Raw genomic sequence first — 26,386 nt, 5'->3', positions numbered from 1 at the left:
CTTAATCGCCTAATTTAGCTCCGTGTGACTTCTGGCTATTCAGCAAACTCAAATGACCACTCCGGGGAAACCGTTTTAAGTCAATTGAAGACAATAGAAACGTGAATCACGCATTGAAGGCTTTTCCGAGCATTAAAATAAACATTGGCGCAAGGGTAATGAGGACAAGGGGGATTACTTTGATATTATGTCGTCCTCATAGATTTTGAAGAATAAATGAATATATAACTGTATATACGAAAACTAGTCAATTAGTTTAGTTGAGATATCGATCTGAAATTTTTGTATGAACCGCCGATATCGGAGCACTATGGAATATATCCGTACAAACTAATTGATATATTCAAGTTCTTGCGTGAAAAGTTCCTAATTTGACAAGTTATCTTATTGAAATTTGACATAGATTATTTCCCATGCAACGCTCCAATTTCCGTACAAAGCCTTCAAGTCGGTCTACTATAAGCTAAATACCTTACAAATTGCTTGCTCAAAACCAAGATAAATTATAAAAGAAATACTATATACATGCCGTATATAAGGGAAGAGGACCACTATAAATTTTCGACCTTTGTTAATGGTCCATGAACTTTCCACCACATAGGTAAACATAATTTATAAAATAAAAAGTTGGGATAAATATATTTGACAAACAAAACTATTGTTCAGTTCACAAGAGCTTTAACAAACTTTATTTATTTCTTTCACACGTTCACACTCCAGCGAGAACTCGGCCTGTCAAAACTGTGGAGATTTCTAAAAACAAAATTGGCAGAAAAAAGCTAACAACTTTCGGGGAAAATTAGCGAGCACGCATCATATACATAGTATATATGTATGTATGTATGTATATATGCACGTACGGGAGAACAAAGAGTAACTGCAAAGTGAGATATACAAAAATTAAAAATAAACGAGCACAACTATTTTGTTAGCAATAATTGTTTACAACAATGCATTTTATTTGTTTCAATAAATATCATATATCGTATAGGCTAAAACTAAAAATAGATTTAAGTTTACTTGTAACCAAATATGAGTTTGTACAATTGTCAATTTATGGTATATAACAAGAGCATTTATTCTTAATTAAAAAGAATCGGCTTGATTGCCCAACTAATATTTATTGGGTCTTTGAATAGTTGAACAATGGTCATAATTAATAAGAAAATAAATATGTTATTTTAATAAATACTTTGTATACTTGTTATTTGTGCACAAATTCACTGAAAATATCTTACAATTGTAATTATTAACCGCTATGGTTTATTTTTGGGCAAAGTAATTGGCAATAAAGACCACCTACTGGTACATATGTTGGTTTACAAAATAATTTTGCTATTATGAACACGCATACATACAAATATTTATATAAATAATATAATAATTGTGGAAATTTGACAAAACAACTGCTTTGAATCGAATCTAAGCAAAAATTCTGAAAAGTATAGATATTCTTTTGAGAGTACTCGATTTTTAATGATAGAAGTGTTAGGAATTTTGGCAGAGAACATTTAAAAACTAAAAGTAATGTATTAATTTAAGTGCTTGGCTGAGTCCAAGCTTGATTTTGGACAGATTATATTGAAATAGTAACCAATAAATACAAATTTTGTATATAGAATTAAATAATTATTCGAAGAAAACTTAGATAACCCTACGCCTTTTAACCCCGCTCTATACGACCATTATAATTTCATATTTAAATATTGCTTGTAAGAATGTATGTATGTATGTGTAAGATTTTACGTAAGAGATCAATCTAAATTAAAAATACTCTGACATATATTAATATTAAAAAACTAAAGATTTTTCAAGAATTATTTAGAATAACGAGAAGGGATTATTGAATTTTATAATAAAATAACAGTCTTTTTGAAGACATTTACATTTTCTATAACGCTAATTCTAATTCAAACAAAATTATTAAGTAAGCAAGTAAAAAGAATGGTTAACCTATCGTAAATAATCTAACTTAAACAAAACTTGCTTTGTAACCCAAAATCCGGAAAGTTTTATAATTTAAAGTGCGCAATTTTACTAATGAATACTAAAGGTTAGAGTATTTTTTTTTGGAACATTAACCACATCTTGAGAAATTTATTATTATTTTTTTTCCAAATTAAGCAGTAAATAAAAAATGTTTTTTTTTTGTTCAAAAAGTATTATAAAATATTCAATGTGGAAGTTGATAAATGCTTCCAGTATATATTTTAATTCGTCAAGTTAACGCTTAACATTATTATCCAACAAAGAAAGCAATCAGCATCTACAACTCACGCTGTGACATTTTTACCAATTTTTTGTTTGCATAGAAAATATCAAATGATTTGCACACACACACACGCATACACAAGCATATGCAAGCAGGAGCTCATAAGTCAGCAGTCGATTTCGCGGATCTTCACCCAAGTCTGAGTTGAGTTGCTGGCTGTTGCTTTGTTTAATTCACCAACTACCAACTAATAACTGTAAAAGTGGATGGCGCTGAGACAAAAGCGCGGATGCGTGCTGTATAGTCAGTCGGTCGGTTTCACTAATTCGCCGCATACTCTGCTGTTTTGGTCTATTGATATTGAATAAAATAGAAATCTCGGCTTTGTTTCAGCTGTTTTGTGTCGCAGTAACTGAAAGATGGGTGTATGTGTGTGTGTGTGTTCGTTTTTTTTTTTTTAATTCATAAAGACAATGACTGCGCTCGGTGATGGTGCAAATGCAGATTGGACCCGTTGATGGAGCGCGCGGCGCAATCAACACTACCACATACTTACATACATACACGCACGCGCACAACAAAAATAAGCAGAGCTGAAGTTGCTGCAATAAACAACATTCATTTTCACCAAAGCGGCGGATGCAGTGTTTAACTTGGAAAACTAGGCAGTTTCTCTAGCCAGCGCTCTTATTATTTATTATTAATAAGTACTCGGCAAGCAGCCATTGTGAAAGGAAGGGAAAATGTACGAAAAAATTATATTATTGCAAAGGCATGGTAGGAAAAAACAAATAAACATAAATTATGTGAGAAATTTTACTTAAATAAATTAAAAAGCGGAGATTGTATGAAGGTATGTAGTTTTTTTTAGCTACTCTCGGTGAAACGAAAAGTTGCGAAAAGATTAGGCTTGTTAAGTAGTGTGCTAACTAATAGCGTTAGTTTCTATTCCGCAATTTAGTTTTTTTATTTGATGCGGTTAGTTAGTGATTTGGTAGAACAGCCCATATTGATTTTCCAAAATTCTGAAGAGCACGCTTTAAGTCTTGATTTTAGTGTATTGAATCAACGCTGTTGCTTTAAAGGTTTAAATTTTAATGTCTTAGGTATGCATTAATGAGCTGACAGCAATATATATAAATTTAGTAACTTTATACGTAATGTCTTGTGGCCTAAATATATATGTATAAATATAATACATACAGTAATCCGAAATTATCATACAATTTTAAGGAAACTGGTAAATATGTGGTATTATAAGTTGAAGCTAATGAAGTTTTCATATGTTCATCCAAAAAGTAGAGAGAGTCCTGATATCATGACACCTAGTGTAAATTTTAGAGAAAAATATGGAAAACAATTGCGAACTTTTCATATGTTTTTAACGAAACTCCAGATATATAGACTGAAATGCTTTAGTACTATCTTACTAACTCACGCATAGCACTATAAGACCACATTGTAGTCATAAACCTAGTATACTTCTAAATTAAGCAATTATATGTTTAATTATTTCAAAAATTAGACCTAACCACTTAAGCTTATTTAGGCTAAGCACATAGTGGAAAGAAAAAAATGTAAAACGGCGTTAAGGGTAAACGACAAAGTAGTGAAAGTATAGATATGTATATTATGTAATACGACCACGCTTACTAACTAAAGCTTTGCAACTTTTTCTGCTTCTTGCTTTCACTAATACTTTTGTACGCTCCGCTAAGTTTAACCAAACAAATTTGCTACTAACCGCAATATTCGCTCCACTATGCGCATAGACTTAAGCTAAAATAGGAAATGTATCTATGCCCTTAGCAAAAATTGTAACTACATCAAATGTGATATACTTTTTAAGGCAGTGATTGGTAACTTTAAAAATACTTTCTTCGAAATATGTTTAGAATGCAATTATTCAATTAACCGTATGCATATAAACCCCTTATATGTAACTTAACTTTTTCTTATACTTTTTATACTTAAATCTAAACCATAACCAACGTCTCAAACTGCCGTGTGTGTGACGCTTTATGCACAAATAACAATACTGAAGAAATAACAGTTAAAATTTACTATTTCTAAAGATGCAATAAATACAAAAGTTAAAAATACAATAACAAATATGAATATATGAAACTTAATAGATATACATATATCTTTGTGTAAAAGTCGAAGCCTACGTTATAGAACCTTTTAAGGTTTGCATCAAATTTGAAGTCTCCTCAGTGTTTGGCCACCAAGCAAGTGTGCAGACGAATCGCTAATTCGCGATCACTGCAGCACACCCACTAGAAAGGTCCACAGCCACAGAGAGGCACCAACCAACAAAAACACAGAATCAAATGCACAATAAAACGAACACAATGTCTAATTACGCGACGTTCACCAGTCACTCGTGCCCATAGGCGTTTGCATGTCAAGCCATGGCATGCCATATAACTCCATTCAATTGCACGGAGCGCTCAAGTTGGTGCTGCACGTCGTCTAGCTTGAAGCTTGGTTCATAAATTTGCATGTCGTGACGCCACGGTGCAATGGCTGCTTGTTTGGGCGACGGACGGATGGACGGACAATCGTACGTTCGCCCGATAGTTTGTGCGCGCAGCTGATCTGTTGTGAGCTGTTGTGGTTTAGTGAGTGCAGAGAAAGTGAAAGTTTCAGCTTTGCTCTGCCTTTCTGTTACGGCCTACAGCCAAGTCAGTCTGGCTCGACTGTTTGGATTTCAATTGTTTGTTTTTATCTTTTTTGTTGTTTTGGTTTTTGGTTTTTACTTTTGCTATTGTTGGTGTTTGCAGTCGCGTTGTCGGGTTACGGTTGCGGCGTACTGTGGTGTCCGATCCCTCGGGTGCCTTATACACTTTTTAGCCGCAATTATATATATGTTTGTTTGTGCTTTGCTCTTTAGCAGTGGTTTTGCTATTGTTTTTATTTGAGTTATTACATACAATACGCGCTTTGTTAAGCTTTTAATATAGTTATTTTTGTAGCATTAGTTGCTTTGTAGTTTCGTTTTTATTTTTATATATGTGTAAATATTTTTTTATGTGTTATATTATCATTATTTCATTTGTTCGTTTTTCGTCTTCGCTGTTTCACTAATGCGCTGGACGCTTTTGTCGCGGCGGTGTTAAGCTTGTGGCCGCAGCCGCTTTTGCTGTTGGTGCTTTGGTTTTGTAACCAACATTGTTGTTGCTTTGTCTGTTCTTTTTTTGGTTTCTCTGATTCGACCAACAACACAAGCGGAAACAGGAAAAAGCGATGTCGCAATTGTAAGCAAAATATGCAAAGACGATACACCAAATCCAGCTCTGTAGTTTTTTTGCGGTTTGAGCTTATGCTTGTGTGTTGGTTTTTGTTAAGACAATTCGCTTTCATCACATTGTTATTTTTTCACAATGCTTTGTTTGTGTATCGCTTAGTTTTGTTGGTCGCTTGTTGCGTTGCCGACCTCTGACAGGCCCTTAAGCCACGCAATAGTTTTCACTCGGTCAATAATGATGTTGCGTAATCCACTGCCAATGGGCCGGGTCCGTTTGAAGCGAATTAAAACGAAATTGAAACGTTTGATTTGTCTTTAGCGCACGTTTGTGTTAGTGATAGACCGCATAATGAGGAAGGGAACGGCGTGATCGCTAGAAATGATTTTGAATAATTGGCAGGAACTTATAATCCCACTTATTGAGGAGAGCGTTATGAACTCTGGTAACATATCACTTTTGGCTGCCTTATTTAAACTTCTTATCTTATTATACGCTAAAAAATTATTAATTAATTAATCGATTTACACAGGTAAACTTCATCTAAGCGATCTCTGTGAATGATAATGCACCCAACTGCTTATTCACATCCAAATCTAGTATTTTTGTTGCCGTCTCTCGTATGCAGCGCTCAAATGTTGTCGGCCACACTAAATCAAAACAATTATTGATGAATTGTTGATGGTGTTGTTGTTGTTGTTTTTCGTTTAATGATTGTTGATTTTTGTATTGTTGTCGCTCGTTTTCGCTTTCAAACTCGAAGATGCTTTTATTATTGTTGTTATTATTAACATCGAAGAGGAGATTCATATTTGCTGCATTCAGAAGAAACCGTTCATCGTTGCTGGTTGCCGTGGTTGTTGTTGGTGCTGTTGTTACCATCACTGATCCAACGTTAGCTGCAATTGTATTGTTATTAACACTGCTAGTGTTGTTGTTGTCGTCATTTATGGAACATTTCGCAATTGGATCGATCATAAAATTCAAATTGTCAAACTTGAAGACCAACTCATCACAATTCACAATGGCAGCGCTATCGATGCCGCTATCCGTGGAGAAATCACTGCTGCAGCGTGAATAGGCGCTCGTTGAACGCGTCGCCGCATCCGCTGCTAGTTCGTTAGACAGCTCGCTGCCACAAGTTTCGATAAGTTTGCGTGAAATCTCGTTAATACTCTCCGTTAGCAAAGCATCGGCGGTTGCAGGCAGTAAGGGCGGTAGTGTGACGCTAGCAGCTTGGAGCGAACGATTAGGCGACGTTGGTCCTGCGTTCAAGCCCATGTTAGTGGCTTCAAAAAGAGGCGCTAGTACAGCAGATGTTTGTTGTATTGCACTCTGACTGAAGAAATCATCGGCAATATTGATGCCACTCAGTATGTCACCGTAACCCGAGTCATTCGAATCACTCAGGCAGCCATTCGTAGTAGTTCTGCTGCCGAATACGTCACATGACGTATCGGCGCGCTTCGTCGCATCCCGATTGTTATCGGGCACATTGCGATTGGAGCCAATAACGCCCACGCCATCCGCACGTGAAAGTGCGGCTGTAGGCGACATGGCGCCGTCTATCAACGGTGTCGACGAACAGCAAGACGATGACGCCTCCGCAGAGGAAACATGTGAAGGCGACGCCGATGTTGAGGAAGATGTGGATGACGAGGAATGTGTGCGTGCTGATGCGGTTGACGAGTCGGAGAGAGAGCGCCTTAGCGGATAGTCCCAAATCGAACGTAGCGGATCACAGGCGCTGCAGAAACAAATGCCATGCTCATCTGGTGTGTCGCCACATTTTGTAATCTTGACGTCGTTCAGATAATTGTTGGATTTTAAGCAAACAGATTGTAGCAGACTTCTTGGCTTGCAGTTCTGCTGTGACGTGTTTGCAGTAAAAGCGTGTGTGTCTATTGGTTGATTGTGACCAATGTAAAAGTTGATAAATTTAGGGTTGAAGGCGTTCTCATTGACGTCTTCAGGCGGATTTAAATATGCTTGTTGTTGTAATTGCTGGTGCTGCCTGGAAAGTATCTGTGCCATGCCTAATCCACTCATATGCGACGACTTACACTCCTTCTCCGTTGCGGTTGTAGCACTTGAAATCGCATCCAATTTCAGGAAAATACCGTTAGTTGCCGGTTTTCGATCCTTCTTTCGACGCTTGCGTGGTTTAATTATACGGGGTAGTGCAGTCTCTCCACTGTCGGTGTTTTCTTTGGGAGTTTCAGACGCAGTTGGTATCTCTTCCGTCGCCGGCGTTGTGGAATTCTCCTTGCCACGTGTACTGAGTGCGGCGGGTGCAGAGTGTTGGTAACGAAGAGTGCTGCGGGTGGGTTTGTCACCATTTGATTTTACGGTACCCGTAGACGTAGCGGAGGTAAAGGCATGGGATCCATTATTTGGCATAGACCATTTTTGTGCGGAATTTTGTTGCAATTGCTGTTGTTGTTTGTGAAGCAGCAAGGGCACACCTTGAGCATGCGCAGCAAGTTGAGAAATCTGCGAACAACTGGCAGCATTGGAGTTGCGAGTCATATACAATGTGGGATGGTGCAAATTGTACGTCTGTTCGATACCACCGACTGTTGCCAGCTTTTGATGAGGCACGGGTGAACGTGATAGTTTGCGCTGAACGCGTTGCCGTTGGTTCGCGTTGGAGATAAGCGGTATGCCGGCACATTCGTGAATACGCTGCGGATTTATCACCGACGTAGTGGATAGCTTGCTAAAGTTGTGTGGATGCGTTGATGGGGTTGGTGCAGTGTTAGAGTTCGATTGATCCGACGTTGGACCCGAGCGAGATTGACTCGCAGAACCATAACCATTAAAATGGTGTGGGGCATGTGTGGACTGCTGATGCAATGTCTGCAGGCTACCAAGGTACTGATGATATTGGTGCTGTGGATGTGAGTGTGGCCCCGTTGTTGGTGGCAACTGTAGTTGCTGTTGGTTCTGACTTTGGTTCAATGGCAGGGCTTGATGTCGTCCAATTCCAACATTCTTGTGTGCAATTGGGGGATGTGCGGTGGCATTGTAGAGGCTTTGTTGAGTCAACCAATGGTTGGGAGCTGGCGACTTGAAAGCTTGCTGCTGTTGTATGAGATGTGGCGGCGCGTGAAAGTGGTGTTGTTGCTGCTGCTGGTGATTGTGATGGTGGTGCTGCTGCTGTTGCTGGTGATGGAGATTTTGTTGTTGCTGTGCTTGTTGCTGATGCGGATGCGGAGGTAGATGTGAGTGCAAGTGGGCAGTCTGTGTCAAAGGATATGGTGGCAAGCTCCGTAGGGCCGCAGTGTTTGCAGCGTTTTCTAGCGTACAACAGCCGCTATTGGCATTGGGTCGCATAATCCTTTTTAGTTTTACAACTGTTGTTGTGAAGATTTACTCGCGGAAAACAAATAATTTTTTGGGGAGCCTAACAACAGCAAGGACATTACGCAGAGGTTACACTATTTTATTGTTTTATTTTGTTTTTTATTTTGATTTCTTGTTTTTTTTTTAATTAGTATAAAATTTCAAGGGCGTTATGGTTTTTCGTTCGCGTTTTTTAGTGCGTGTGCGCGTCAAGGTTTACTAAGTCCACTTGCCAGCAAATGGATAATTAGCCCAAATCGTAACCACAGAATACACATGCGTAATACGCACAAATTCACATTAACAATCCAAGCTGATTTTAGTTTTGTTTAACTAATTTTGTCTTTTTTTTTTGATATACAATTATTGCTGGTTCACACAAAAGTTATAATAATTTTCGCAAATTGCAAATTTATTTATGTGGAGAATTAAAAAAAAAATGAAAACTTTCGGAGCAAACACTGCGTAATCGCTTCAGTAGCAGCTATTTTACTTCGACAGCTAAAGCGCAAACGCGTACGAACCGTGGAAATCCACTGGCGGCCTCTTTTTCCAAGTTGAAGTTTTTCAAGAATTAAAAAAATGAATCACAACAATGCATGTGTATGTGGTTTTTGTGTGTGTGTTGCACATTTCACAATTTCCTTTAGCTTCCACGCAAATAGTAAACGCCCGAAAATGTTACGTACTTCTGCTAGAGTCTCTATAGTGTGCGTAATAAATTCCGATTGAGCCGCTAACAACAACCGTTTTCGAGCCAAACTCGTCGAAGACTAAGCTCAATGCTTCGGCGCTGTGTTGCGACAAGACTACCATTGCCACCGCTGCTCAGGTGGTACGCTTATTACCAAACTGTGGCGCAACTTGCAGCAGCAAGAGTCAGCCTTACGAAAACACGGTTAGACAGAAAAATCAAAGACTGGCACGGTACGTTGGCTTTCCAACCAAGGCTTGCATAAAGCTTCGCTTGCGATTTGTCAATGCTTAGAGCGCTAGCATTGCAAGAGCACTTCGGCATACACTACTTTATATGAATCTCTCTCCCTCTCGTACATTTTCTCTCTAATGTTGCCGTTCTCATTTTGCTCACCGCGCTCTTCACCTAAGCTGCAGTTTTTGTGGTGGTTTTGTTGTTATGGACAATGACTTCTTTTTCGAAAGCTCAGCACCAGCCTACTACATTGCCACTTACACACATATTCAAATGTATTTAAGTTTGGACCGACATATTTATGTATGTACATGAGCAGACGGGCGGATAATTACATATGTATGTCGTGGTAATCTCTTTGGCTTTATGCTAAAGTCCGTCAGAAGCTTTTCGTGTCGAGGTCATGTACAATAGTTATTTATGTGTTTCTTTTGTTTTTGGTTTTTCAAACCAGTCTTTTATCTCGAAGTTTAACAACTCAATAGTACACAAGAAGTGGAGTAGAGGTTCTTGTTGTAAACGCTTCATTGCACTGATCTCCACCGTGCCTCCGAGGCGGCAAACCATAGGCAATATCCATGCGTAAGTTTGGTTTGTAATCATTCGGTGCTATTAGAGTCATAATAAGAGGCATCGCTCTGCTATGTTTGCTCTTATAATTGAAGGTAGTGAACAGCCGCCATGAGGTGTTGTAGGCCTTGTGGCGATTAGATGATGATGACCTTATAAGACAAGCAGTGCGTGTGGTGTTAGAGATTCAGACTGCTTGAAAAATATAAACGTTTACCACTTCTAATATTCACATATTATATTTCATACTTCATTGGGATTATTATTGTGACACAACTTGGAAAAAGCGAAAAATATGTCTACTAAAAGCTTTGGACTTTCTTTTATTTAAAATATTTACTTTGTTTTATATAAAGAATATTCAAGTCGGGTTAAGGTTACTTAATAAGGAACGAAAATAATTTATGTAGATCTTGATTTTGTAGTGGATCGATCTATACAATTCGTTCGGAGATTGTAGCGTTGCTTTAAAAGATAAACGATGCCAAATTTCGTGAAGATATCTTGTCAAATAAAAAGTTTTTCACACAAGGACTTCAGTAGTTAGTTTGTATGGCAAATTGATATGTCTAAATCGACTCAGTTCGCCATGCTGACCTTTTATGTACATATGTATATAATTTATATTAGCTTCCGACGTTTGTTTTAGGATGTTATGGATTTTGAGAGAAACTTATATACCCTATTCGGGGTATAAAAAAGAAAAATTATAAAATTATTGAAGACCTTCATAAATACCCGAACACATGATTCTAAGGTTCACATGTCACATTATTTTCGTAGTTTTATTGACACAACGGATCATCTAAAAAGAGTCCTGTCATTGATCTTTGTTTTTATAACTTAGTGCAAAAGATCCCCATTAAATAGAATAACAAGTTTGAGATACAATGGATGAATCTTTAAAGTTTAGAAAAGAAAATGTTTTTCAGAAACTGGGATTGAACACAGGTTAATTAATCGCTAACCCCTTCACCAAGTGGTTGGCAATTTAAAGAAAAAAAGAGTGTTTATTTGGTTTTATACTTTTTTTTATCAAAAGTTTATTGAATACTTGAATACATTATAACTAACACTTTGCCTGTGTGTGTGCGTGTGCTAATGTAGGCAAATTTGTCTCAAGTTACAGCTGCTGGCGGTACACGAACTGTGATTGAAATGTTTTGCAAGGAAACTTTCTCTTTTCACTGTTCCTACGCAGTAGCCAGTAAGGCTAATGGACAAATCAACTGACTGAAAAATACGGGGGAAAAAGCGCGAGACAACAACAAACTGGTATCGCAGCAAGGCAACGGGTACTGACCAGCCGATCCGGCAACAAGTGCGTCACAGCATGTCTGTGCGTGTGTGTGTGCCGGTGAAGATTTTCCAACCGGCTGTAGCCTTTCTACGCTCATGACTCGAAAAGGCGTTTATGACTGCAACAACCATAGTGAATGTTGACAGTAATTGCACTATGCGATCGTTTTTGTTGTGATACTTATTAAAGAAAAGTGATCATGAAATAATGTTGCAGTTTGCAGCCAGTTTGTTATAGCGTACACACAAAGCGTCGATAACAGTAAAAGCGAGTACATGGCAGACAGAAAGGAGTTATGAAGAGCACCGATAAGCGATTTCGTTTTCATTTATTTTGGCAACATTAAGGATGCTCTGAACATTCTTAAACAATAATAAATTCGTACAAATTTTGTTCATGAGCTCAGCGGTTAGTTTCAAAAAATCTACATAAAAAAGTGTTTTATATTTTCAAATATAGATCAATTCTTGGCAATCGTTATAATTCTTAAACGAATTTGGTTCCCAATTCAATTAATAGTTCTAGTTCAATATGTAACTATAAGCTGGTTAGCAGCCACCTGTCAGTTAAGTTCTTAGTATAATGACTATTGAATATTGAAGAGAATATAGAACCGACTGTCTTATAATCTTATAATTAATAAATGCAGTACTCACCTGATAAATTGTCCAACATATATGTTAGCAGTTTTTGAGTGCCATTTGGTTCGTTATAAATGGATAGAAACTCTTTTTGTAATGGATTTCCCATTAATCCTAGGACGTGCAAATGAAAGAGTTTTCCAATTTCATAGGGCAGAACTCGCAAGTAATTGTTGTTCAACAGAAGTTCTCTGTAAGGGTATAGTTTTTTACACCGTAATATTTTTAATATAAGAAGTGATATTGGATAAATAATCTTAGCAAAATAAAAAATCTTGAAATATCGCATCAAAGTTAAAAAAAATATATTTCGGTAATCTTATAAGTTATTGCCAATGAGTTTTTGTATATTTTATCGGTTAATGTAAGTTTACCTCAACTGTATTAACTCGCCCAATTCTGCAGGTAAACTGCGCAACTTATTGCTTGATAGATCCAATGTGCGCAAATTGCTTAGCAAACCAATGTCGCCGGGCAAACGTAACAGCTGGTTGTCATTGAGATACAATGCTGTTAAATGTTCAAATTCCCACAATGAGGGACTAATATTGCGTACACAGCCTGTAAAGATGATAAAAGATAAATTACAGTGAAAAAATATATATACGTACATAATATGTATGTATGTACGTAATCGTAGTTATGCACACATTTTGCTGAAAGAAAAAATACCGAAATATATGGTTAATAAAATCGAAATCATTTTTAATCACAGTTTCTCTATGCATACACTTTCTCTAATACAGGGCACTCCGTTTTCTATGAAATTTTAAACATTTAACTAAGAACAATATTATTTTTAAGATACACACACATATTCAACAATAAAAAACAACAGCCACAATAAAATGTTGCATACCTGTTATCTCAATGCCAGTCCATGAGGATTTTTTACCAGCAGCCACATCTTCTGCTGACATAAAAATCTGTTGTCGTCTGTTTGTAGTCTCGTATTTCTCCTTATTACGAGACATTTTGTACAAGTTTCCTACACCAAACAGAACGACAGAAAATAATTAATTTGTTACCATCTATAAAATGTTAAGGATATAGTGAAATTAAAAGTAAAACTAAAACTAAATTGAATTACGAAAAAACAAATCAATTAGGCTCGCGAAGTTAAGTTTGTTGTATTAAACAAAATAATTTTTTTTAGTTAAATGCATAACAACATAATTTAATACATATGTACGTAGATAATTAGTAAGATAAACGATAAGTTGGCAAATAACTGTATTTATAACGATTGAAATCAATTTGAAAATTTACAAGTTATTTGTTGAATAAAAATAAATTTAATGATAATAATTAAATTTTTTAAATTTGTAAATGTTGAAGAAAATGATAACCTTTCATAATAACCGCCTGATGATAAGCGTCTCTGCAAAATATTAATAAAGTTTTGATTAATATTATTTCATTGTTATGTTTGATATGTGATAGTTGTTAGCAAATAAACAAGCATTAAATGCAAATTAAAAACAAACAATACAACAAATGTCAGGAAAGGAATTAAGGTTTTGAACTTATCACATGAGCATGCGCACCTGCAAAATGTCGCTACAATTGATGTTTTTATTTTAGTTTAGAGCGGTCTGAATTTTGCTCATACTTTTAATTTGTAAATTAAAAAAAAAATACATGTACAGATGTATATATTTTGACACATTTTATTAACCGTAAGTGCGAAACTGAAATTTATAAGAAGAAAGTAACTGTTCCTGATAGTATTAAAAATACTTTTATTGTTTAATCGAGAATGTGTCTATATGAAAAGATAGAAATAAATTAAGGCTTTGATAAATTCCAGGATTCTGTTGGGTAGTATTTAGTTGCTCTATTCAAATATATATAGATCTAACCCCTGATCCTGGATCTAGACAGCAGTAATGCCTAGAATTCGTGTTGGAAAAGACTATACTTCACACAATGATTGACGAAGACTCATATGCACTTCAATAAAAAACTTTCAAAAAATATATTCACTCAATTTAAATATTTAGTAGGTAATATGATATCTGTCAAATAATTTGTATATAATTTTTAGAACATTGTAGCGAATATCCTCCAAAAGTTAGGCAATGAAATATTCTAACCTAATTGGCATTTTAGTACCGTACCAGCACAGAAAGGAGTTTTAACTATCAGGAACCTGTTGTTTAGTAAAATGGAACACCTTTTAAAGAAATGTATGTATTTTATCTACAATTTAATTTTTATATTTATGAAGTGGGAATGGCATCTTGCCCGTTGAAGTGCAAAAAAATGACGTCGTTATAGCGCAGCAAAAAAGTAAAACATCCCAATTATGACAACGTCGACAAAACTCTCAATCGAAATTAATAGGGAAGGGAAACAAAATATCACATACACCTGCCTGCATTTACTTTTACCCAATGTTTCAGTACTTCCGCGCTAGCCACCGCGTCCTATCAAGACCTGATTGCAATCACTGCTGTTGTTGCCACTATTGATGATGTTGCTGCTGCAAAATCTTTCCGTATCCACTGCTGGTAATGTCAGGTAACCGATACAACTAATTTTGTATAGCAGTAATACTTCCGCTTTCTCGCTAACTACTTTTCCCAATGTTGTTGCAATTGAAATCCCGCTGAAGACTCTAGACGTTAAAGAAGCCAATAACTCAGCCTGAAGTCGGTGAAATTGGGGCGCCCTTTTTGTTGCGTTGAACTGTTTCTGTCCTCTTTTATTTTACCGTTTTTTGTATGCTCTTTATTGGTTTTATTTTCTTTGAATATTATCTTACTTTCCTTGCTAGGCGCGAACTTAAAATATGGTATAATTTTTTTGTTTAAGCGAAAATATTTGCGTTTAACTAAATAACCACACTTCTTCCTTACTTCTGTTCTTCGTTCTTCAACTTTCGTTCACGGCGTTTATGCATTCCATTAACATTCGTTGTTGTGTTGTTGAGAAAATTGTTTTGTATACATTGGTGAAAACCGTCGTTGAAAACTGCCAACAGTGCTGCCAGCTCGAATAGTTGAATTGTTTAATAATTTCAATCACACACTTGGAAAGTGAAATTGTTTCTCTAGAGATATTGTTTTTATAAAAATCGAGAAAATTTGCTTAATGTTTGCAGTCATTTTATAATGCTAGGCATTATTATGGTTGATTTCAATAGGAAAAATTATGTATAATTTTCTTTAAGCCGAGTTGGTTATGTTCGTAATATTCCATCTTTGGCGGAACCTTCCAAAAAGAGGGTTTAAATAACATAAAAATAAATAAAATTAAGATTGGGATTACACTTTCCTCGTTAGTATTTAAATTTATTTTTTTTCTAAATTCTGCTTGGCTTATATTACATTACAATATACTGGATATTTTGAATTTAAAATTCTAAACTTTTTTAATATATTATACATTATTTCTAATTTTACATATATTATAAAAATAAAAAAGAATAAACTGAATAAAAAAATGATATATCAGATATATTAAACTTGAAATTTCAGCTATATGTTAGTCAATATTTACACCTACGCTGCAAATAGAAGCTTAAATATATTCTTACAATTAACATCATATTTAAAAAAAAAGTAATACACCCACAAATAAAAAATATCGCTACGCTTTTCGGTGCAAGTTTAACTTATTTACATTCAAGTCGAAACCGTAATTAGAATTGATTAAATTCGAACTGTTCCATGAACAGTGCCTCCGTATGTTAGTTTGAATTATCACCAATTTCACTAACGGTAATTGTCATCTTCTCCTCGTCACCCGTACTATCAATATCATCGTCAAGCTCATCATCATCATCATCGATATCATCATCAACATAGCTTCCGCTAGTGCCATCTTCATCGTCATCTTCTGCCGATTGGGCAATTTGCATGGCAACGCCTGATCCATTCACTCCAGCATTACCACTAATAGTGCTCGTCACATTAGATACTGCAGAATTTGACAATTCAATTGTCAACATTCCATTGGCTGTTGTAATACTTTTTGGTGCATTTGAAGTTGCGCCGCTATTTTGAATGTCACTCCCATTTTCCGACATTCGTTGCGAATGCGATTTATCTTCTTGCTTCATATTAAGTTCCATAAGATCAAGCGGCGATCGCACCTTAAAGTGTGTTTTTATATGCTTGGAAAGATGGTCACTTCGCATGAATTTCTTATTGCATTCACGACATTGAAACCGCTTTTCTCCGGTATGGGTACGTCTATGGCGTTGCAATTCATCGGAGCGTGTAAAACGTTTGCCACAGAATAGCCATGAACATACAAAAGGTCGCTCGCCCGTGTGCCAACGCAAATGTGCACGCAAATGTGACGTCTTTCCGTATACCTTACTGCAACCTGGTATGTGGCATATGTGTTGGCGTTTTCGATCGGCGTGCTTTTCTCCCTCCGTGCAATTGGGACAAGTGCAAGCGACACGTTTCAGACGTGGCTTTATTTCCAGTCCTCCGACCATGTTTACACCCACACTGGAATTAATACCACTGATCGTACCTATGCCACTATTGGTGGTGCTGGTACTATTGCCCGCACTGACATCGTTAACATTTATGTTAACATTGACAGAGGTTGTTGCTGATGCAGGCACTGTTGTCGTTGTTGCTGCGTTTGCCGTATTTAATTGCGTTTGGAGAGCTTGCAATTGTGACTGCTGTTGCTGCTGCTGTTGTAATTGATGAGCTAATGCCGCTGGTGCAGTCGCTATTGTGATTTGGGTGCCGCCACCACTAGATGTTACCGTTGTGTTGGGCGTCATTATTGTATTATTTTGTGATGCCATGCCACTTACTGCTGTCATGGTTGTGGGAAGTGTCTTCAACATGGTGGTACGCGTTTGATTGGTAGGTGTGATAGTGAAGCTTGGCGTTTGAGGGACGGCTGTGATTTGTATAGATGTGGGCAGTGATGATGTAGTTGTTGCGCTCTCGTTAGATGAATGTTGTTGAGACTGATCAGTTTGCTGTTGTTGGGATTGCAGTGGTTGCATATTTACAGTCATGTTATGTGGCACAACCCATTTTATTTGTTGAGGAGTTTGACTCGGATCCGGTGGTTCTTGCTTTATGTTTGTGATAAGCGTGTGTTGCACCTGAGAGGGACTTTGGGGTTCTGTTTTTGGTTGCACCAAGTTTGTACTTGCCGTAGACGATGTTGTGCCGGTTTGTGGAAGAGATGATTGCGTTGCATTAGGCACGGTGCCTGTATTAGGTTGTAATTGCATCTGCTGCTGTTGTTGCAGTTGTTGTGGCAGAATGACGTGTTGAAAACTCCCTTGTAATTGGGGTGGCAGGTGATTCGCCTGAATTATTTGAACTTGCCCTATACCAGGAATATTTTGAATGGGTAGCGCTTGTATTCCTGGCAACTGCTGCAGCTGAATAAGATTTGGGGTTGTGCCGGGAGCAGTTGGCGCTGAGGCAGTACGAAGTTGTTGTAGTTGCTGGGCGGGTATCACTGTTACCTGCTGTCCTTGGGCATTAGTAATTGTAATTGACTGATTTGTTGGTAATTGTATACCAGATTCCGATGCTGCACTTAATGCATTTAAGAGCTGTTGCTGTTGTTGCTGTTGCTGAGCAACCTAGAATCAAAAAGTTAATACAATATGTTTTTTTTTTAATAAATTGGTATTGACATACCTGCTGTTGATGTTGTTGTTGATGTTGAGCACTGGCAGCAGCCTGAGCAGCAGCTGCGGCAGCGGCAGCTTGTTGTTGCTGATTAGTTGAAGTGGTTTGAGCTTGGGGTTGTTGAATGTGTATAATATTCGCATTTGGTGGCAGTTGAGAATATGACATTGCATTCAAAGGCGCCAACTGCACTTGCTGTATTTGTCCATTCGGCGTCACTATTTGGGCGATTTGGGCGAATTGTGGTATTATTTGCATTTGGGTAGGAGGTAACGCAGCAGACATTGGCAGAGCTTGTGCGGGCATCATATTAGGCAGTCCTGCTGCATTTAACTGATGTAAGGGGACATGCACTGTCTGGTATATTGTTTGGCCTCCACCAGTTTGAATTGGAACTTGTACGGCTACTGTTTGCTGTAGTGTTTGTGCTGCTGGTTGTTGCAGCGCATGCGGAAATTGTATGAATTGAGGTATACCCGCTTGATTAGAATTGGCCGTTGCTCCTGCAGGTCTTATTTGCACATTTTGCAAAGTCTGTCCATTTTCCAACTTGATTGTGTTGTTACCAAGCAAGTTACTTAAATTTCCTAACAAACCATTTGAAGCTGCTACAGAAGTTGGAATCTGTATGTTGGTACCGGGTATAGTAATGGTACTGGGCAATGTTGTAGTTTGAGTAGAACTTGTCGGAACTTGCGTAGCACTTGTGGGTGGTTGAGTGGAACATGTGTTGCCGCTGTTCGAAGTGTTTGTGTTACTGGTATTAGTTGTCGACTGAGTTTGGCTTTGCTGTTGCTGTTGTTGTTGTAATATATGTTGTTGCTGTACAGCAGCATTTACAACAGGTACTTGTATATTAGTGCCAGGAATAGTAAATAATGTTTGCTCCCCCGATCCCACACCTGGTGGCAGTTGCATAGCTTGTCCCAAGCCATGTATGAATTGGGGTCCAGGCTGTAGCTGCATTGCAGTTGGCGGAGGACCAGCGGTCGGTGCTCGTACTATTTGCCCATTAGGTGTTATAAATGCTTGCTGTCCATTAAAATTTATTGGCTGGGCAGCTGTTGCCAATTGTGCCGCATTTAAATTTGGGATAAATATAGCTTCTTGTCCATCAATGGTCACCGTTTGCATGGGCTGCACAATTTGAAACATGTTTTGGCCCGGAATAGCGTGGGCCTGCTGTTGTGCCGAGCCAGAAGTCTGCACAAACTGTTGAGGCAGTTGCTGCAAGTTAATGATTTGCTGTAAGGGCACATTGTTATTCCCATTTGCAGTTATTCCTTGAGCTGTAGGTGTAGCATTTACAAATGTGGCTTTTACTTGGGCATTGGGCGCCGCCGACGTTTGCTGTTGTAGACCTTGTGTGGGGGTGGATGTTGAGGACTGGCCTGCAGTGTTGTTTGCACTCGTATTTACGGTGGTACCGCCTAAAGCACTATTTTTATATTGAATCATTTGGAGAATTGACCCTAAATTTATGAAAATTAAAATTTCTCGTGTAGTCACTAATAGTTTCGAAAGTGCATTGCCTTTTCGTACCACCCAACTTCTTGCTTGACCACTTTTTCAAGTTACACTGTAGTCTTTTCACTTCATAACATGCCTTAATAAGAGATATGTTGCTTATAATTACTTATTCACATGTTGATAACAACCCAAATTCAACACATTCTTAAGAACTTTTAATAATATTTCATGAAAAATGAAAATTTTCAACCAATTTGTTTATTTTACTAAACGTCTTCAAGCGGCCATTATGGAAAAATCATTTTTTCAGTGCTTCCATATTAGTAAACTGTCATTCGATAAGTGCTACCATTTTAACTACTAAGCATGGTCGTTTAACGAAATTAGTATTGTACATAAAGGTTTTTACGCATATAATAAAAGTTTTGGATGTGTGAAGTTATTACAAGTCCCTTGTACAATTGTGTCGTCCTGTGCACTAAGAACAAAAGAAATTTGTATAAAATGTAAAATCATTGTTACGAATTTGAGTGTTGGGTGTGGAGTCGATTTTCATAAAGATCTGGAATATGTTTTGGAGATTAGCAATTTAAGGTTCAATTAGAAGTGCAATTCCAAAAACCCATACCTACAACCAATTTGAAAATTGATAGGTGGATTTTGATTTCAGCCACAGCTTTATAGTAGAGCTCCGATAATTGGAAACAGTGGCGCCCGTAAAGTTGGGTCGATCATGGCACAAATAATTTAACCTTTACACTGATTCACTGTATTTGGTCTTTGGGACCAGTAGAGTAATTTAACTAATATATTTTAGTATCTTAGAAATTCTAAACACCCTGTGTTTATGATACATAGCGGAGAATGTCAAATATATGACAATGTCAATATTTAATATAAATAAAAAAGTACTTTGCTGCTGACGTCGAGTGCAAATATATTTTAATTTTTTCTGCAGAAAATGTGCTTAGAATGTGTTTGCGATTGTGGCTCAGCAGTATAAGTTATTGTCTAATGATTAGTCGTAATCTCGGATCGTTTTAAAGATAGCCCATAAAAGAATTGATTTAAGTAGATGCGCGATGTTGCGCTCACGACGCCGGATCACATTGATTTTATGCGGCGTTTGTTTAGGCCTATTGATAGTGGTTTATATATTATTAAACTTCGTGGCATTCTCAGAAGATAATGTGGTATTATTTCAATATAATAAACGAATACAAATAGTATAAATAATCCTTTGTACTAGGCTGATTTTGGGGCCATAGTGTCTAAACTACAATCCTTAGAGGATGGGCTCCATCGCCATGGTCAGGAAATGAAACATCTGAAAAATCGTTTAGATCACCAGTGGCAGCAAAAAGGGGAAGTACGGCGAGAACAAAGCCAACAGCAACGGCAACAGGAGCGTGACTTTTTGGAAAAGCCTGCGTTAGCAGAATTTGAGCAATGTAGTTTTGACTTCCAGCAGGTTCCCCAACCTGATGTACAGGTAAGAAATCAAACAAAAATATTCAAAAGTGAATTTCTTAATTAATTTGAATAATTTTTCTAGATGCTGGATATGTACAATGAGTGGTCGTTTGCGGACATAGATGGTGGAGTTTGGAAACAAGGTTGGAACATCAAGTATGATCCAAAGCGCTTCAATGAGCACAACAAATTGAAAGTATTTGTTATGCCCCACTCTCACAACGATCCTGGTAAATATTTACTAAAAACAATAATGCATTGTAAAATTTAATTTTTCTTATAATGTTTGAATATATTTTTAGGCTGGGTTAAAACCTTTGAGGACTACTATGAACATGACACCAAACATATTTTGTCGAATGCGTTGCGGCACTTACGAGAAAACCCTGATATGACATTTATCTGGGCGGAGATATCATATTTTTCGCGTTTCTATGAAGATCTTGGTCAGCACAACAAACTTGAAATGAAAAAGTGAGTGCATTTTTTTTACTAGTGTATCAAGAATTTATCTTCTTATTATCTTCTTATAGACTTGTGCAAAACCGCCAACTGGAATTTGTTTCGGGCGGTTGGGTCATGCCAGATGAAGCGAATTCTCATTGGTTAAGCATTTTATTGCAACTTACGGAAGGGCAAACATGGCTGAAGCAACATTTGAATGTTACACCGACATCTTCATGGTCGATAGATCCGTTCGGTCACAGCCCCACTCTACCTTATATATTAAAAAAGTCCGGTTTTCAGAACCATCTTATTCAACGCACGCATTACTCAGTTAAAAAAGAATTGGCTCTCAAAAAACAGTTGGAATTTCATTGGCGACAAATTTGGGGTAATTTATCCATTATAAATTATTTTAAATTTTACCATCTTGTTTTTTTTTCAAAATATTTCAGATACCACTGGCAGCACCAGTCTCTTTACACACATGATGCCATTTTATTCCTATGATATTCCCCATACTTGTGGTCCGGATCCAAAGATTTGTTGCCAATTTGATTTCAAGCGAATGCATGAATTTGGACTCTCCTGCCCTTGGCATGTGCCACCACAACCCATCACGGAACAAAATGTTGCGCAACGGTGAATTCCGATTATAATTATTATCGGACAAAAATTCATATTTATATACTTTTTTATACATCCTTATTAGCGCGGAGATGATTGTCGACCAATGGAAAAAGAAAGCCGAATTGTATCGCACGAATGTGCTTCTGATACCTTTAGGTGACGATTTCCGTTTTAGTCAAAGTACCGAATGGGATGTGCAGCGTGTCAACTACGAAGCTTTGTTCGATCACATCAACTCGGAGCATCGACATTTCGTGGAGGCCAAGTTTGGCACCTTACAACAATACTTCGATGCAGTTCACCAAGAACAGCGGGAGCTTAACCGTGAAATTCCCACATTAAGTGGAGACTTTTTCACCTACGCAGATCGTTCCGACAACTACTGGTCGGGTTACTACACTTCACGTCCGTACTACAAGCGTTTGGATCGTGTACTCTTGCACTATGTGCGCGCTGCTGAAATGTTGCACGCTTGGCACTCGTGGGACCCTGCCGCGAAGTTCGATGAAATGCTTCAGAATGCACGTCGGGAACTTTCACTATTTCAACACCACGACGGTATAACGGGGACAGCCAAGACACATGTGGTGAACGACTATGCTCGTCGCATGCTAAGCGCTGTAACGACATGCCAATTCGTGATGCAGCAGTCGGTCTATAGACTGCTTACCAAGCCGTCGGTATGTAATCAACATTATATTTATATACTTGTAAATATAATAAATCACTTTTACATTTTTAGATTTACATACCAGACTACAAATTCCATTATTTCTATTTGGATGACTCTCGTTGGCCCGGTCCTAATGACAGTCGCAGTACAATTATCCTGGGCGATGAATTGCCGATTAAACACATTGTCTTACACAATTCATTGGCGCGCTGGCGCGAAGAACTAGTCGATTTTTATGTTTCAAGTCCATACATGGGTGTGAAAGACTCGGACGATAATCCAGTGGAGGCACAAATTACGCCTGTGTGGACATGGCATCGGCACACACCCTCCAATAGCATCACACCGCAAGCGTCCACCACCAAGTATCGATTGCTCTTTAAAGCGAAGGTGCCGCCCCTAGGTCTGGCCACTTACATAATACAAGCGCAGACGAGCGCACAGAAGTACGCACACGCTACCCACAAATAAATATTTGTTACACTAAATATATCTTTTTATAGACATACCTCATATGCGACGAATCTTATCTTAACTACAAATCCAACCTCGATAAGTATAGGAAATTATCCACACGAGGTGAAGTTCGGTGAGCATCGCCCGATTTCGCTGCACGTGGCTGGCGGCCCAACTGTAGCTTTTAGCGGTGACGGCCTGCTGAAGTCCATACAAATCGATTCCCATGCACCACATACACCCATAAAGCTGAAGTTCTACAAATACAGTGGCGACCGGTCCGGTGCCTATTTATTTATGCCATATGGGCCGGCTACGCCGTTGGTCGACATGGGACCGCCCACCGTGCTGGTGAGTGAAGGATCATTAGAAGCTAGTGTGACCGTTGGTTTGCCGTTCGTGGTGCATCAGACCGTGCTGCGCGGCGGTCCGCCGGAAATACAAAACCTCGTAGATATCGGACACATGGACAATACTGAGATCGCCATGCGTCTTTCGACACGCATCGAGAATGGCGATGTATTCTACACAGATCTCAATGGACTACAGGTATGATAATGTCTGCTATACGCTTTCAAAATTTTCATCGTTTTTTTCGGGATTACAGCTGATTAAGCGTAGACGATTGTCGAAATTGCCGCTACAAGCAAATTATTACCCCATACCCTCAACTGCGTACATTGAAGACAGCACACAGCGCTTGACCTTGCTCACCGGCCAGCCTTTGGGCGGCTCATCCTTGAGCTCTGGCGAATTGGAAATTATGCAAGATCGTCGTTTGACGCACGACGACGAACGTGGCCTTGGACAAGGCGTGCTGGACAACCAGCCAGTGCTGCATATATTCCGCGTTGTATTGGAACGCATCGACACCTGCCTAAAGCTCTCGGAAACCCATCCGTCTGGCGCTCTAACACCAAACGCATACTTGGCTTCGCAAACGCTGCTGCATCCGTTGGATAAGTTTATTTTTATAGAAAACAATTGGTTGGGCGTGCTGCCGGCCTTTGGGAGTCAGCGCAGTGGCGTCAGTGAAGACACTAGCCTTGCGGTTATGAGGAACCTGCCACCAACTATAACCAAAATACCCGTAGCACGTGATCGCACAACCAAGGAGCCATTGATGAACACAGGCATCGTGGTGCATCGCACTTTACTTCTGCAGTGCCATGCCGCCGACCAGCAGACGGGCATTGTAAGTGCAAATTTGCAAAATTATCGTAATTACATTTCGATTCTTATCACGACGCTTATTCAAATTGCAGGTTAACTTGAGCAAACTCCTAATGCTAGACACTATTACCGGTGTTTACAATACAAGTCTCACATTCCTACAGTCGTCGCAAAAGTTAGATAGCGTGGAGTCAATCAATCTCTGTCCGCTGGATACGCAGGCCTACATCTTGCAACATCGCGGTTAATTTATTTTATTTTATTCGTAAAATCCATGGCACCACCTTAATATTGTTTAGTTTTAGTTATAGTTGTGTGATGAAACATTGAATCTCGAATCAAAGCAACAGTTGCCCGTCGGAATGTATTGTTTGTGACCGTTTATTGACTACAAACGCTAGTTTATTGTTTTGTTTTGATCTAGGTTACATTTTCTTTTATCATATTATGATAGTGCTTTAATTTTTAATTTATTCACGTTTTTGTGTTTACTTGTGATAACGGTAACATTTAGTTCTCCTAACAATTTATGACGTTCACAACAAAATCGAAGCATGTTATTACACCGTCTCATTGTGATTAACTTTGACGAGTTCTTACAAATCTAAAAATGTAATAACGAATTTTGAATAAATGACGAATGACTAAATCTACAACAATTTATGCGTATTAATTGCATGTCTTTAGACAAGTGTGCTTAAAGTAACTTTGATGAACGTTAATAGTCTCGTAGATTCTCGGGTCTGTTCCAGTTACTGTTGTGGGGGTGGATTGATTGGTTGCTTGATCATTTGTTGTTTATTTTCAGGTTTTTTGTTGCTTAAGCACATAAAATATTTTACAAATAATTACTTTAAGAGCAAGTTTGCAAGTTGTGCACATGTCTCTCCTCAAATTCCCACAAAAGCTGCTACTCCGATCGCACGACAATCGGGTCTACGTAACTGGAACGGACCTGGATTTTTTATCCAACCAAGGACCCAAATTTTTTATGCGACTGTCATAATAATGATGTTGGAAATGAACTCATTTCCGAACTTCGTGGTAAATATTTCGATTTTGGAGAATAACTTCGAAGAACGAAGAAAATAGTTTTTTACTTATGACACGAACTTTCGATAAAAATTGGTTCGGTCCGATACCCAGAATTCAAGGTGTTTTTGCTTTGTAGTGGTATGAGTTGACTCTGTTGTTGTTGTTGTAACGGGTACCTAACCCCCTTAGGTTGTCAACGGAAGGCCCAAGAAACGTGCTGTTTCGACGGGGTCGGACCAAAGGGGGAGAGATGTCAGATGAGTGCGGTTGGTGGGATATGCAAAGCAGTGCCTAGTGTCATGTGGAGACTCATTGCACACTGGATATATTGCATATGTCAGAGTGTATTCTGGATAAGTAGAAGCTTGTTATAGTATCCAGAACGAGGCAGAGCAAGGGTATCTCTCTCTCTCTCTCTCCTTTCTCGCGGCACCTCGAGCTCTTCGTCTGCAGTGGGTGGTAGTATCTTCAGTCCTGGAGGGAGCGTAGCTTTTTTGATATCCGGCAGTAACGTTGTGTGTCGATTCTCTTTGTTATCCTCTTGGCAGTATGATTTTTTAATTGGGAGAATTGGTTCCTGCTTTCAAACAATTTGAAGTTGAAGTTTCAGCCATTGACCGTGGGGGCTTCTTTATTATACTTATTGTAAATACAGATCTCGAAAAAATTATCTGTGATCTAAACCTGATTAGATCAGAAGTCGAATTTTGAAATAATAATTTTCCTTAATTTTTTGTTCCGTGTATTACTAGTAGAGAATTGGTGTAACGGAAAGTGATTCATTCACACACACGACGTAGCGTAATGAAATTGATGTCGGGTTAACGACTACAGTTGGAGTCTCACATGTGGCGGCGACACATATTTTCGGTTGCAAAGTGGTTGCCCCGCTCTTCAAGATATTCTACAATGACCGGTTATGAAAACTTTTAAAGTTTACACACACACACACACACACATGTGCTTCTTGGCATAGCAGATCGCTGAGCGTACGAAGTATGAGCATACAGAAAGGCTGCTGAGCGCCAGCACTCTTAGATTGAAGCCTACTCGTGTGCAATCGGTTGTGTATGTGCAAAGTTTCTTTATTATAGCTTTGGGCGAGAATGTAACAGCGGGATAGTGTGCATATTCCTGTGGGTACGAGGGCATTTGTGT

The 26,386-nt window shown here is 38.3% G+C and overlaps 3 protein-coding genes across 10 annotated transcripts in view; 1 reads left to right on the top strand and 2 right to left on the bottom strand.

Annotated features, from left to right (window-relative positions):
- LOC105225875 (CCR4-NOT transcription complex subunit 6-like) overlaps positions 1 to 15,151 on the bottom strand; it is a 41,490-nt gene extending 26,339 nt beyond the window's left edge. The window contains exons 1-5 of one of the 7 annotated variants that reach the window (XM_049447632.1): positions 14,619 to 15,150; positions 13,597 to 13,628; positions 13,107 to 13,235; positions 12,622 to 12,808; positions 12,263 to 12,438 (exon numbers count right to left, since the gene is read on the bottom strand). In XM_049447632.1, coding sequence (XP_049303589.1) covers positions 12,263 to 12,438; positions 12,622 to 12,808; positions 13,107 to 13,235; positions 13,597 to 13,603 — 499 coding nt within the window. In that variant the 5' untranslated portion in view covers positions 13,604 to 13,628; positions 14,619 to 15,150. Of the gene's footprint in view, positions 1 to 12,262; positions 12,439 to 12,621; positions 12,809 to 13,106; positions 13,236 to 13,596; positions 13,629 to 14,618 lie in introns of all 7 variants that reach the window. The other 6 variants (XM_049447630.1, XM_049447629.1, XM_049447628.1 and 3 more) reach the window with 6 other exon arrangements.
- Positions 15,152 to 15,501: 350 nt separating this feature from the next.
- Positions 15,502 to 19,683, bottom strand: LOC105225844 (transcription factor Sp4). The gene is made up of 2 exons (XM_049447625.1): positions 17,884 to 19,683; positions 15,502 to 17,825 (listed from the first exon to the last, which is right to left on the bottom strand). Exons 1-2 carry the CDS (start codon positions 19,330 to 19,332, stop codon positions 15,942 to 15,944), a joined length of 3,333 nt encoding a protein of 1,110 aa, XP_049303582.1. The 5' UTR covers positions 19,333 to 19,683; the 3' UTR covers positions 15,502 to 15,941.
- A 549-nt stretch (positions 19,684 to 20,232) lies between these two features.
- LOC105225843 (alpha-mannosidase 2) lies at positions 20,233 to 24,852 on the top strand. Of its 2 annotated transcripts, none has more exons than XM_049447624.1 (11): positions 20,233 to 20,534; positions 20,594 to 20,836; positions 20,900 to 21,047; positions 21,120 to 21,291; positions 21,351 to 21,652; positions 21,717 to 21,903; positions 21,974 to 22,571; positions 22,634 to 23,010; positions 23,068 to 23,569; positions 23,628 to 24,215; positions 24,286 to 24,852. In XM_049447624.1, the coding sequence occupies exons 1-11, from the start codon at positions 20,427 to 20,429 to the stop codon at positions 24,439 to 24,441; spliced, it is 3,381 nt and encodes a 1,126-aa protein (XP_049303581.1). In that variant the 5' UTR covers positions 20,233 to 20,426; the 3' UTR covers positions 24,442 to 24,852. The 2 variants fall into 2 exon arrangements, with proteins under 2 accessions (XP_049303581.1, XP_049303580.1); XM_049447623.1 differs by having other exon boundaries at positions 20,233 to 20,537.
- The last annotated feature ends 1,534 nt before the right edge of the window (positions 24,853 to 26,386 follow it).

The sequence above is a fragment of the Bactrocera dorsalis genome, chromosome 2 (genome assembly GCF_023373825.1).
Source record: "Bactrocera dorsalis isolate Fly_Bdor chromosome 2, ASM2337382v1, whole genome shotgun sequence".
Classification (NCBI taxonomy): Eukaryota; Metazoa; Arthropoda; class Insecta; order Diptera; family Tephritidae; genus Bactrocera; species Bactrocera dorsalis.
Note: the sequence above shows the minus strand (reverse complement) of the source record. Positions and strands in the feature narration are given on the sequence as shown.

What these genes read in the sequence shown, in the direction of transcription:
- LOC105225844 (XM_049447625.1), bottom strand. Translation starts at nt 19,332, where the DNA reads ATGATTCAATATAAAAATAGTGCTTTAGGCGGTACCACCGTAAATACG. An exon ending in AACAACAACATCAACAGCAG is followed by an intron (nt 17,826 to 17,883) that starts GTATGTCAATAC and finishes TTTTGATTCTAG; the next exon opens with GTTGCTCAGCAACAGCAACA.
- LOC105225843 (XM_049447623.1), top strand. Translation starts at nt 20,427, where the DNA reads ATGTTGCGCTCACGACGCCGGATCACATTGATTTTATGCGGCGTTTGT. An exon ending in AACAAACTTGAAATGAAAAA is followed by an intron (nt 21,292 to 21,350) that starts GTGAGTGCATTT and finishes ATCTTCTTATAG; the next exon opens with ACTTGTGCAAAACCGCCAAC. An exon ending in CCGACCAGCAGACGGGCATT is followed by an intron (nt 24,216 to 24,285) that starts GTAAGTGCAAAT and finishes TTCAAATTGCAG; the next exon opens with GTTAACTTGAGCAAACTCCT.